The 14,185-nt window shown below is 41.5% G+C and overlaps 2 protein-coding genes across 2 annotated transcripts; one reads left to right on the top strand and one right to left on the bottom strand.

Annotated features, from left to right (window-relative positions):
- Positions 1-442: 442 nt before the first annotated feature.
- On the top strand, positions 443-1,994 carry LOC115022659 (insulin-like growth factor-binding protein 1). Its single transcript, XM_029453717.1, has 4 exons — positions 443-782; positions 952-1,094; positions 1,283-1,411; positions 1,526-1,994. Exons 1-4 carry the CDS (start codon positions 443-445, stop codon positions 1,652-1,654), a joined length of 741 nt encoding a protein of 246 aa, XP_029309577.1. The 3' UTR covers positions 1,655-1,994.
- A 1,529-nt stretch (positions 1,995-3,523) lies between these two features.
- Positions 3,524-7,529, bottom strand: LOC115022759 (insulin-like growth factor-binding protein 3). Its single transcript, XM_029453847.1, has 4 exons — positions 7,139-7,529; positions 6,192-6,442; positions 5,295-5,414; positions 3,524-3,649 (listed from the first exon to the last, which is right to left on the bottom strand). Exons 1-4 carry the CDS (start codon positions 7,527-7,529, stop codon positions 3,524-3,526), a joined length of 888 nt encoding a protein of 295 aa, XP_029309707.1.
- Positions 7,530-14,185: the final 6,656 nt, after the last annotated feature.

The following is a 14,185-nucleotide window of genomic DNA, read 5'->3' on the forward strand; positions in this document are numbered from 1 at the left end:
AAAACAGTTTTTTATAATCACCAGCTATTATCTCATAGACTATAACTCCTTGGATGATCTAGTATTCCTTATTGTGGATGTTATCCATTATTACTTAATTAATATAATGAATTGTTTTCTTAACCTCAAAGGCAAAACGCAAAGATCAGTAATTTAGGCCTCCAAAAACAGGGTTGTTTTGATGTATAATCACTTTATGTTCCAAAGTCAATATTGACAACAGACCTTGTGAACCTGGATCTACGCACATAAAGCAGGGTCATCCACCGTTTAAAGCGGCTTTGTCAAAAATATTTTGCGATGGCCAGCGTGTCAATCATTAACGCCTCTGGAGGCCAGATGTCCATATAAATACTGCTAGTTCGGGAAATCAGTTTAGAAAGAAAAGTGCAGTCATACTGAACAGTTTACGGACAAGAGCATATTTATCTGAAAACTGAAGATGCCTGGATTATATGAGAAGCTGACTTTCGTGGTAGCAGTGGTTCTGGCTGTCTTGGCCGTGGTGAGGTCGTCGCCAGTGGTGGGACCGGAGCCCATCCGCTGTGCCACCTGTACGCAGGAGAAACTCAACGACTGTCCTGCCATCCCTGTAGACTGCAATCAGGTGCTGAGGGAGCCTGGATGTGGCTGCTGCATGGCCTGCGCTCTGGAGAAAGGAGCGTCCTGCGGGGTTCACACAGCCCACTGTGGTGAGGGTCTCCGCTGCACCCCCAGGCCCGGTGAGGTCATGCCGCTCCACGCTCTGACCAGAGGACAAGGGGTCTGCACTGAAGACCAAGGTATGTTCTTTTTCTCTTTCATATGTTCACCGTTCATATCTGTTACTTTCAAGGTCTTAAAATGTCAAAGATACACAAGAAACAAAAAAACATGTAAATAAAGAAATTCTGATAAAAAAAAAGAAGATATTTTCAACATTAATTCTGTATTTTTCTAAAACCTGTACAGGGGAGGCTGATGGAGTCCCTGAACATGGCTCACTACACTACCTGTTGGGTCTCAACCTTCCCATGGACCATCAAGACACTGCCGAGTGCCAAGAGAGCATCAAGGCCAGGGTCAATGCCATCCGCAACAAACTGGAACAACAGGTGAGCAAAAAACATCAACCTGCCTAATGAAGACGATTCAATGTAATTTGCCTTCCTCCCACTAGAGGGAGCACTTGGTTTTTGAGCATCTGTGGATTTGAATGTGAATATATTTTTGTAGTGAATATAGTGTATTTGTCTATATGGGGGGTTGTAGTTCTAACTGTTAGTCTTTCTTTTTCTCACAGGGTCCCTGTCACATTGAACTGCATGCAGCACTGGACATGATATCCAGCTCTCAGCAGAAACTAGGAGAGAAGTTCACAACTTTCTACCTCCCCAACTGCGATAAGCATGGCTTCTACAAGGCCAAGCAGGTGAGAACTCGAAAATTTCACAACATAAAAGTCACTCTTGTTAAAAAAAAGACTCATCCTAAAGTTTACCGGGTGATTTATTCATGTGGTTACCCATCTCTGTTTCTCTCTCAGTGTGAGTCATCTCTGGTTGGACCGCCCGCTCGCTGCTGGTGTGTCTCTTCCTGGAATGGAAAGAAGCTCCCAGGATCAAGTGACCTGGTCGGTGACTCATCAGAGTGTCATCAAGAAGTCACTCACTAAATGATGGACTCTGCTATCACCCATACACACACTTACTGACACAAGCAAAACATGTTTCATAAAGTGAAAGTGTAAATCTACTTGCAACAAACCTGATGAACTGACTTCCTTTCATAAAAACACACTCATTCACACAAAATGTAAAAACCTATTTCAGAGGGGGAAATTTCCTCTCATTTTATTTACATGATGTATGTATCAAGACTTATTTATTCTTACTAGCATTAACCATTTTGTCATTTTTAGATTTTTTATATGTTTGCCCATTTTTTCCCCCCAATTGTAAATAGGGCAACACTGTATACATTTGTGTTTCTGACTAAATAACTCCATTGCTGAAAACCACAGGTCAACACCTCTGCCAAGCCCATTTCAGAGTCTTCAGGATCAGTTTTTTTTTAAAATTCATTCAAAACTGGAGCTGTGCGCGGCACGAAACAACACAGCCGCTCATTCATTCAACGTGTTGACATTGTCTGAATGTATCTCCATTGGCGTTTCCTCAATGGGTATTGGGGGAAATACTTATAGTGCCGCAAGTATGTGCACGGTGACCAAGCACAAACATATCAGGACTCATCCAAGCCACCATGAGGTTTGGGATGGGTTGTTCTGCATTTGTCTACCTCTACTAGTCTCTGCAGGTCCACAGGTTCAAACAGAAGGGCTCCTCGCATGACTTTTAATTGTCGTTTTTTTCGACCTATTCTAGCATCTATTCAAGTATTTATTATGATTCATTAATGTATTTCTGCTTTTGTTTATTGTTGAGATCTCATGTGCAGCGGAGCAATCTGTTTGTGAATGCTATTTGCCGGCAATGCTGCTATTCCATTATTGGTTTTGTTGAAACAATGTATATATTCTTCTAATTCTGTGTGCATCTAATTAAAATGTTATTTAATCACAACAGAGTCATGTTTAAATGTGTTTTTCAACTTCCAAAATAGTGTTTCATACACACTCAAAGCAAGAGAATGCAAGGTGAGGAGAAAACAATCAAATAAAATGCAATATCTGGATAATTTTATACTGCCTTTATTAAGTAAAAATAGACCTCTGAGGGTTGCATTGTACATGCAAACAGCATATTTACTAGTGAATGAGCAAGTGATAAAAAACTGTCACTGGCTACACAGAGATAACAATTTGTGGCCTTTATCCCAAAAATTCAGCTTATGCAAAGTGACAACAAAACAGTAACAACCACAGTACAGATTAAAGGAAATGTCCCTCTTCTTGTGGCTTCAGATTCAGCATAAAAAAAAAAATGTATAGGCACTATAGTGTTTGAGCTGCACAGTCCAGTCCAACTCCCTGAGGAGCAGGAAGCACCCGGAAGAAAATGGAACTCGTAGTAAGGCACTGCGTGCTTACTCTGAATAACATATACATACACCACACACAATGTCTTTATAACAAATCACAAGCATACAAATTATGATTACACATCACGAGCATGTGCACGTGTGCAATGCCACTTAATTGTGCGTAAATGAAGATCACTCTCATCAATGTTTGTGACAATTGTCTTTGTGTTTTATAAACAGAACGATGCTTCTGAGAAGCGTATCCTCTCATCAGAAGTCACCCTGGTTGGGTCAGAGAGAAAAGAAAAAGCTTATGAAGAATCCATCCATCGTACAGTATCTGTGACACGGAGGCTTATGTACCTCCTAGCACTCTTCCTCTGTTCCCCTTGCTCTGCCTCAGAAAAAGGTCCCACAGGCAACAGATAGAAATAGCAAACATCCATTTATCGGCTGAGCCATCTCTTGATCTCTCTCCCAATACTCCTCAGTGTCTCCATTTGTTTACAATTCTTCTTGCTCTCACTCCCACCCTCCCTCCCTCCGTCCTGCTTTGCTCCTATTGGCTCTCGGAGTTGTAGTACTGGGCGTCTCCTCGCTCCTTCCCATCAAAACCTGGCAAAGGCTGCCCGTATTTGTCCACACACCAACAGAAGCCTCGCTTTCTGCCCTTGGATGGACGGCACTGAAAGTGAAGGAAGGGACATGATGAAGTAAGGGAAGAGAAATAAGTGTGGGGGAAGGGGGGGGCAGCTAAATGTGAAAATACAGTTGAATATGAAGCCTTATGAGTAATAAGCCACTTTACTAAATGAAGTAGAACAGCAAGAGTTAAGAGGCATTAATGGTCAGATTGTGCTGAGTCGACGCAGCCTTGGTTATCCAACACGCTGTGGTATTTTGAGCTGCTTTTATGGTCTACCTCCTGTTACACACACATATAGAGACCTTTAAGGTAAACAGAAACCTGGTAAAATATTTGCTTAGTCCCATTTGTGAACAACTGAGAACCAAGATCTATTTTCAGAAGCTGGTGGCCAGTACGAATCATCTGTTGCTGATTATACCCCACAGCTCCAAATTATGGGTACTACAAATGACTTACAGAGTCTGTGGAGCTACCCAAGGGCTGTTATTTTACTGCCAATTTTACTAAAGGTCAACCTCCACTCTAGTAAAACATGCAGCCATTCATTTCGGGGGCTAAAGCAACTGTGCTGCTGCTCCACGGAGGAGTCAGAGCTGATCAGGAAGGAAGACATCCTTATTTAGTTCAATATTTCAGCGGGGCTTGACTGAGAGGCTGATCTGAGCTGAAATAGGACTCTCTTGTTATCAGATCACTGTTGCATAGGAAGTCAAGGGGGATAAACTAATACAGAAATCCAAATTGTATGCACAGTTTGCTGAAAGAGGTGCATCTGCTTCCAGCTTTAAATCTGTCCTGGGTATTTTCTTTCTCTAAAAATACATTTACTCTGATTGAGACCTCTAATAAGAGATGTGTGTGCTTAAAATCAAGCAAACGTCCAAATTAAACTGTCCAACATGAAATATCTGCCACTCTTTCAGCACCTCAGGACTCAGTAGTTGTACAGTAGGTCATTTCTACATAAAGAAAGACAATGAGCCTGGCGTTGTGAGGCTGGCTATGAGGTGATTGCAGGTCAAGAAGAACACTTCCATTAAGCAGGAGGGACTGCTATGTTATGAGAAGAGCTGCCTCGGTGATGCAGTGGCGCGGGAGCACTAAGTGCCTCCATATGAATGCGTCAGAACCACTCATTTATTACAACCCGATCGTGGGTGAACCATGTGAGCGTGGGGATGGCTGCAGCTCTATTTCTGTGCATGCTTCTCAAAAGTCCAGCAATTATGGGGGGAGCGCATCGGGTGCCGGTGGCCACCTTGACGTCTGTCTCCCTGGGAGGGTTCCCGTTAAACGGCCATCGTCCCAGCCGTCAACCCCACTGGGGTTTGGCCCCTGTGGTTCCTGTCTCCAGAGCCAGTGGCTAGGGTCTACCTCACTGGTGTGGTGGTGCAATGATGAGGCTCTAATGACTACCAATGAATACAGGAGGACAGCTACAAATCTGTAATTGGGCTGCAGGAGACCTAAAGTTTGAGTCACTAGACTTCAGCATGAATTTTTATTAATGCAGCATGTAAAAAAGGGAAATGTGGGTTTCCTTTTTACAGCCTTTCAAAGATGTAAACAAATTGTTTTTATCAAGTAGATAAGTAGCCTCTCGTGAAATGAATGCATGCTTTTATATTTTAGCATACAGTCGATATCAAATGAAGGTCCTTTAGATGTGTTTTTTTTTTACCTGCTTTTTCTTATAGAAGCCCTTCTTGTCACAGTTTGGTATGCGGAAACCTCTGGGGTTGAGAATGTCTGTAATCTTGAGGCTGCTGAGAATGCTCTCAATCTCTCTCCGACAGGGACCCTACAGATGAGGGAACACATAAGCAGTTACTGTACCAATACTAACACCAATACATCTCCAGCTTCAAGACAAAATGCTACCATTTGCACAAGCTAATATTGAATTTAGTGGTGGGATTTTGACATGAATTCTCTGGGTTTTCTATTTTTTTGTGTCCGGATAAAGACGTTAACAAAGCTGACTCGCGCTTCATCACACACTGCGCTGCTGTAATACCTGAACAATGGTGGCTGCAATATGAAAGAGAAATTAATTCATCTAACCAACTTGTAGCGGCTTAACAGTTTGCCAAAGCTGCTTATAACTCTTACACTTTACACAAAGGATGGGGGATAAAGTGAATTCAAAGAGCTCAAAGTGGGAGCCAAAAGGCTTGTCCTCAAGTCCAAGTACTCCAGTCACTAATCAAAGCAGCCAGTCAAAGCCCATTACTAGTGTGTGCTCACTTCTCTGGCCAAGGAGAAGATCAAAATAGCAGCAGGGCTTCCCAACAGGCACTCACATAGGCCAATCCATCATTTGCTGGCTCCCAGTACACCCGGCACGCGGACGCCTTGTGGCCAAACAACCGCCTGACCCAGGTCAGCCGCAGGGCCATCGTACCCGCTCGCTGCCATGCCATTCTACTGCGCACGATGCTTGCCAACCATCAGCACCGCTACCCAAAACATTTCATCACCCACAAGGGGAGAAAAACACCAAAACACAGAGGAAGAGGAGAAAAACATTCCTGCAGTATGCTCTGAAAACAGAAAAAAAAATGGTTGTGGTACTTACATACTCAGGCTCCTGTTTGGTCTCAAGAGAGAAGTTTTGTTGGTCTGTGATGAGTGGTCCCGGGAGCTCCTCCATTTTAAAGCTCTGGGTTCTCTTCTGCTGCTCCCGTCTGAGGACCTCTGACTTGGCAGAGGGGAAAAAGGTGTGAAGCGGAGGTCTCAGGGGTCCCGTGGGTCTGTGGGTGCTGTACGAGGTCTGAAGGCCTGAGCCGGTGGAGTTCCGCTCCTCGTCCTGAGTTTCAATATGCTCTGCTAAAGTTTGAGAACAACATGTGTTTATTCGCAGTACACTATGATACATAATCTTGCTGATTGGTTTGTTTTCAGCAAGCCAGAGGTCACCTTGAGGGTCATGAGGACATACATGCGATGATATAAATCTTTACATTTGTGCAGGAAATGAACAGAAATATACAAAAGTAACACTACTTGCTTCCAAATGTGTTTCTACCTTAAACGTTGAATACCTGTAGTCCATTTATCTAACCTGAAAGTCAAAATGTATTCTCATTCAGGGAGATTCAGCTCTACACTTAAAAGGAAACACTTTTATGATATTGAGTTGACTTTCTTTTACTTCTTACTAAGGCTTCAACATCTTTTTTTCTTATGCTTCAACCTGTCTCATCCTCCATCTTCTGTTTGCATGAAGGATGAGAATTAATTGGGTGAAATCAATTAGTGAGTTGCTTTGAGCTGGATTTCTACTCTGTCATGGAATTGGAAGTTGATTATGTAATGCTAAATGTTACATTCTTCTGGTTCTTGCAAACACATCTTCATTTGAGATTAGACGCTTGTAGATTAAATAAGGGTAACAAATAAAAAGTCTGTACAGTTATTTCACATTAATATGCATATACAACGATTGTAAGACGTTCTTAAACAATTATAAAGCACCTAAAGTGCGCATGGGACGCATGGAAAAGATGTAGGCACAATAATTACCTGGCAGTTCATTGACTGGAGGTGTTGGTCTGGTAGTCAGTCTTTTTATAGTAGCGTTTGCACAAATCCCCCGTCCCTCCAGCAGAGCCTGCAGAGGTTTCGTCTCACCGGGCTGATGCTGACAAGTCAGTCTGGAGCCACATCTCCCGGTGTACACGCCGCACGGCTGGCCGAAGCTCAGCGCGCAAGTCATGCAGCAGCCGCAGCCCGGTTCGCGGACTTTCTCGGCGCAGTCCTTGGGTAAAGGTTTGCACAAAAGCCGCGCTCCAACATCACATGGCTCGCATCTGATAACCGGTCCGACCGCACCTGACCTCCGTGTGAACGATGCCAGAACAAAAGTCATGCAAAGTGCGCGAAAACAGGAATCCATTGTGGCGTCTGAGAGCATATATGGTGACAAAGTGAGGAAGAGCACTGTCCTACTGTGGTGGTGACTTTTCACTGGGCAGCTTCTCTCTCATTCACATAAAGCCACCGGACAAAACATCTCAATATATAGACCCCAGCGACTGTAGTCACACCCCCGAATAGCTTGTGGTCTACTGATGAATTGCCTCTACTCCGTTATTCCTTTAAAACCATCAGAGCAAGTGCAGACCAGTAGAATAACATTTAAATGATGGCTCTTTAAAATCAATTTGGAAAACATTTAAAAATAAATTACAATTAGTAACGCTTTGCCTTAGCTGAGTTGAGATCTTACATTAAAACTCTGAATAGCCTACATTTCAATACATAGCCAGTTGTCCGGTTATTAGACACATATTCAAGGAAATAATTACCCAAGAGAATACACAGCAGGGTGTTTTATTGTCTATCAACTCTTAGTTTGAAGAGCCCACACACAGAAGTCCAAGCATCTGCCATGCACACATTCTTTCATAGGGGGCGCCAATAGTAAGGGTTTGTTTGTGTGTGTGTGTGTGTGTGTGTGTGTGTGTGTGTGTGTGTGTGTGTGTGTGTGTGTGTGTGTAGCATTTACAGATTTCTCAACTCATGCAGCTCAAATTTCTCAATGATTCAGTTGCACTTGCGGTAAACTCAAGAGGTTTAAATGTCTTCATCTGCTAGCAGCTATATGTGTGTGTGTGTGTGTGTGTGTGTGTGTGTGTGTGTGTGTGTGTGTGTGTGTGTGTGTGTATGTGTATGTGTGCGCGTGTGCGTGTGTACAAGTGTTCACATGACTGTGTGTTGTTTGCATGTGTGAGTGTTTGTGTGTCTACTCATCTGCGGCTCCAGACGTTGCTGCACATGACCCTGCTTGACCTGCATATGGTTTAAGCGCATAAACTGTGACCAATCCATGCATAGGATGATTATTTCATGCTTCGATACAGTATAAGCTACAACAGTGTAGCCCTATGACATATTAAAGAAAAAACTAGTGGCGGAACGTTACTTTGTGCATTTACTCAAGCACTTAAGTACACTTTTGTGGTACGTGTATGCCTACTCAACCTTTCACTTATATTGTACTATATTGCAAATATTGTACTTTTCACTCCACTACATTTATTTGATCTATAGTTTCCCTACAGAATAATACTACACATACAAAACAAATGGTCATCTTATTAAATATTGTGCCTTTTTATAGATTTTCTCCACCTTGTCTAGTTATCTAGTCTGTATTGTTTACTTCTCCCACCACTGTACAAAACGTGAATTCATACACTATACACTATATATATAATGTTATTAAATAATGGTATTACCTTTTACATTTCCCTTAATATTTCATGATGCAGATACAGTTGATCTATTTATTTACTTTAAATATTGGCATTTGCAGAACTGTGGCTTCAAAAGATTGCTAATAAGTAAGATTGTATTGTTAACAGGTTTCATGTAGGCCAGATGAAAGTCAAAATATAATTCAGCCTCAAGATCTGCTGCTCTCAATCTAAACAATCAGTTTAGTTCAAAACATGGACAAAATCCACCAGCCGAACATAATTCAAGGTGACCTGCCCATATGGCATTCAGTGCTTTTGACCCATGCACAAAAGTACCTGTTCCTCACACATACAGTAAAGCAGCGGGCTCTGAACTTGTTGTTAGACGTGTGACATAGTTGGGCCTGTTCTAGTCATTTGTCAGTGCTACAAAGCAGATCTTAAAATAAAGACACATACCACACATGTGAGTGAGAAAATTCCTGAGTAATTACATCTGTGGCGTTTTTTAAGTCCACTATTAATTGGTTACAGATGAGAAAGGTAATACACCAGCATAAAATGTCCAAAATACCTCAAAAGAATAACAGCGGGAGAGGCGAGGTGTACAGTTCCTCTTTGCTTTTGAAAGTTCTTGGAAGCCGATGTTAAATCAGTTGCCAACAAGCCCTGGCATCCTGCCGCCTGTTAACAGACAGGTCTACAGCAGAGCAGTGCTCAGTGGAATGCCAAACATTTGTTTCATAAGCTGAAAAAAGCCTGCTGATTTTCCTCCCTCTCCTCCGCTCAGAGCTCTTTGGAAGGGGGTCTCTCAGCCACCTGTGCATATTCAGCATAGCAGAGGAGAGCGTCGGGCACAGGGAGTAATGTACTGGAGGAATGTCGTCCCGCAGAGCAGCCACTCAATAAAGAGGGAGTGTGAAGTATTTGCTTTTGCACACACAGGATATTACTGTACATGTGTTTAACATAACCTGCTGTCAAAGGCTACACTGGCCAACCGCAACTGCTTGACAAATCCTAATCCGGAGCAATTTTCCAGTGTTTTAAGAAGATTTGGACAAATCAGATACATTCGCTTGAAGCTCTGAGAGTGGTCTTGCATTAGCTCAAGTACTTGTGCTGTAGCTCACTGTAGCTTATTGCACTGAAGCCCTTTGCTAAATATATACTGAATGCTTCTGGATTTTCTTTTGTTTGTTAGTTGAACTAATAGGATGTTTCTTTTAGATATGAATATTTAATCACTGGACGGGAGAAAAAATATAGTTTACATTTTTCATGTATGAGCGGAATGCCTTATTGGTGTTCCTTTCATTATTATTCATTATCATGTCTTATGTAATAATGCTTCTTTTTTCAGTAGCCTCCCCGCTTCTGGCTCTGTTAGTGTGATTCTTGACTGTGTTCAGTGCAGAGATGGAGGGGATGGTGTTACTGTAGTGACGGGAAACAGCACAAAAATCTGCAGCAAGTGCCAAAGATCACAGATTGAAAAGCACATAGTTTAATCAGCTGGAGGTCTGCAGAACATGTCTGGGTTAACCCAGAAGAAGGTTGTGTGTGTATGTGTGTGTGCATGTCCCTCACTCTGAAACACCAACCAAATCTTTCCCATATTCTGACATGGAATTTGAGATCGCAGTGGGGGTCCAGTGTGTGTGTGTGTGTGTGTGTGTGTGTGTGTGTGTGTGTGTGTGTGTGTGTGTAGAGAGAGTGTGTGAGTCCATATTGTATATAGGTGCATTGGAATAAAAGGGGAAGTAGTGGGACTGTTTACAAACGAGGCTGCCACAGATCACATGACAAGTCTGGTACGGTCACTGTTATTATTTTTTTCCATCATAACCTCATGACCGTCTCTCGTATAATTGTCCCTGTCTGAGGGCTTTTCGAGCAGACTCTCATTGCAGATGAATTGGACGCAACGGTCTATTATGATTAATATGATCATCTTTTCCCTTTGATTCTGCTGTGACTGGCACTCGTACAGAGCCTTGACAAGTATTTGATTATTAGATGTGGTTTGAATGGGGGATAAAATAAAGAGCCAAAAGGGGCAGAGGCCACCTTTCATCTAATTCCAGAGTCGGTTAATTATTTTTTTGGAGTGGTCTGTTCGTGGAGCTGTCATGGTCCCCATTTCTGGAGGCTTGGCCCCCGAGGCAGTCCAAGGCTGTAATTAGGCCTGAGCGCAGACGAGGACAGAGAGAGAGGAGCTCTCAGCACTCAGCCTGACGGATTGCAGAGCGCTCGGAAGTGGGCTAAGAGTCGCGCCGCTCACTTTGGGCTCCGAATCCCCCCCAGACAGTACCGCTTCCTGTGTCTGTATTTCTCTGTCTCGTATAGCACTTTTTGTATTCACACATGTATGTAAGTTTCCTCACATGTTAAAAGCATTAATGTAGGCTTTTTGCTCTATCACTCTCTTTCACTCTGTCAGAGCTTGTTATTCAAGTATGGTTACTGAAATAAATGGAAAGCATGATTTTAATATAAACATGTGTATCGACAAAAAAGCAGTTTCTTATTGAACATGTACTTTTTCACTCATGATTCATTTGTCTTTTTTTTTTCTTTTGAGTGTTTGTGATCCACAACAAAGGCGTCAAATGATTTAAATACAAGATGAAGCGGACAACTACATGTCATTTATTCTTGCACAATCACGTATTATTTTCTAACTGACACCAACACAATCGTAAACAAAAACAAAATTATAGTTGGTGGAGGAGGGAATATCCCTTGTGGATGCAGGCCCTACAATGCTCCATTTGTTTTTTAAGTGATGGTAGTCTGCGGTTGTAAGATGTGGTTTGATGCTGAAATGAAGAGAAAAGACACAGTCTTATGACAGTCAGTGTAAAACATTATTGTTGTTTCTGACAGGTCCACCCAGCAAATCTCATTTACTCTCTGTTGGATCAGCATGCAAGTCAAATTAGTTTTATAATCTGCCCTGTTTTTCAAGCCTAGTTAGCATGATTCATAAACATTTTCCTTTTGTTATTTCATCTCTTGTATGTAATTGTTATTTTTTAGTTTTTTATGTAGTTTATTTTAATGGCCTATGTAAATTAGGATAAGACAATGGAGAGGAAACATTTATGAAACACTTTACTATGACTTTTTTTATTGCATTTTCATGACATATTATACTATAACTTTTGAATGAACTTTTTTTATGGCATTTGTATGACATACAATACAGTACTATGACCTTTATATTAAAAAATGTATGTCTATACTATGACTTTTTGACGACATTTGAATAAAAAAATTCCGGTTCACCCCAAAAATTGCCACCTTCCTTAGTGGTGAAAATTGATATCCAAAAGTTATCCATCTAACAATGGCCATTGCCAAAATATATGCAAATGTGTAGCCATAGTGTCTCCACATCCCCCACAACATATACTTGACTGTTTTGGATAAATCTTTGTTGAGTTCTGACAAATCTGTTAATTATCTTCCATTGAAACTCTCTCCACAAATTGCCGTTAGTGACTGAAGGGGCCTGAGCACAGAGCTTTAACCACACTTCCTCGCTTATTTCCTGTAGTAGCTCTCCGTCCAATTTTTCTTCCACAAAATAGGTATTGTCCTCTGTCTTCGGAGCTAGGATTCTATACAAGTTAGGTATTGGCTTATCCCGATGCTTTCCACCCTGATTTTTATTTTTATTTTATGTCTATTGACATAATATACTATGAACTGCTTGTTACATCTTAAAGACATAGTATACTATGACTTTTTTACAGAATGTTATTACATATTATACCATGACCTTTTTCAAACCTTTTCCTGACCTTTTTATGGCATTTTAACAACATGCTATGCGATGACTTTTTTGTGACATCTTATTGTCATACTATGCTAAGACTTTTGTACGACATGTTTTATGTCGTAAATAAGGGGTACAAGGTACATCCTATGCCAAACAAGAAACTATTCACAAGTTACAATAAATTGACGAGCACTTGTACCCCATGTGCTACTTCTGCTGTTGCCAGGGAGCAAGTGGAAATATTGCAGAATAGCTAAACTAATTGAATCCACATATTTCCATTTGGGAGGAAAATAAACATACAAAAAGCATTATGAATCGGTGTGAACCTGATCTTTAGTATAATTATTGTCACACAAAAACAATAAACCAGCAGCAATGGAAGGCTGACTGCACATGACACACTTCTCTCCAACAGTCAGTTGTACCATAGAGACAAGTGAAAAGTTGACAAAAACCTACTGCAAAGCTTCTACGTCTTGAATAACTCAAATATTGTACACAGTGTTAAATGACATCTAGTTTACAGACTATTAAAATGAAGCCAGTTGGAGCATGATGGGTGGTGTTGATGAATGCTCACATTCACAAATTCACATCACAAAGGCTGCACATGAGCTCACTGCTTGTTCTTTCCAGTTCAGTGACCATGTCTATGACCTATTGAGACCCCACCACAGCCATAGGCAGTAACATAGACTGGGAGGCACCGATGACCTCTGTAACTTGCAACCCTCCAGTTAATGGGTCATCTTTTAATGGGGCCATGATAGCAATACAAACCTTTTACGTTTATTTCTCTATGTATCTAAATGTGCAGCTTTGACACTTAACATAAACAAAACAATAGTTACACTGCATTATCCAACTAATGATCCATCGATTGTGTTTATGGAGCTTTTTCTTATACTATCTTTATTTAAGAGCATGTTTTTCAATTTGAGAGGATGCCTCCTTGATTTCACGTTCAGATTTTGTAATGCGTTCCATGCCCTCACACTCAAGAAGTCCCTGCTTGTGCTTAGATTTGCTCTTCTTCTGCTCAAACTGCATGCTTGCACTCAGATATATTATTGCTTGCACAGATTTCCTGCGCTCCAGCTTCAGCCCTTCTCCTCACACTCAGGCGGCTTCTGTGCGAGTGTGAAACGTCTGCTCTCAGATTTCTCCTCTGTTCTTGGATGTTTTGTGCAATAACCCTGTCTAAATTCCCCAACCCATAGAATGCCAGGTGTGATGTTGACCATTGAAATGATCTCTACCTCGTTGTTGGTGCGTTTGCTTTACTCCCAGACGGGCTTTTGTTTTCTCCGACTTTTCAAATAATATGAGTTAATATACATATATCAGCGCTCGTACTTTCTATTTTATTTTAATAGCTGCAATGGAACCAACTTTTTTATTTTGCCGTATGCCGGCGAGGATGGCGTGCATCAACAGGACACGGAGAAATATTAGCTTCCTGATGCTAGCTAAAACCGTGGTGGCATCCGCCGCGCTCTGTCTCTTTTCCCTAATACATCCATGGTCTGCACGCATTAAGCTATCTCCCTCGCTGTAGCTATAATTAGTTTATTTATC

The sequence above is a fragment of the Cottoperca gobio genome, chromosome 17, assembly GCF_900634415.1.
Source record: "Cottoperca gobio chromosome 17, fCotGob3.1, whole genome shotgun sequence".
Taxonomy (NCBI): Eukaryota; Metazoa; Chordata; class Actinopteri; order Perciformes; family Bovichtidae; genus Cottoperca; species Cottoperca gobio.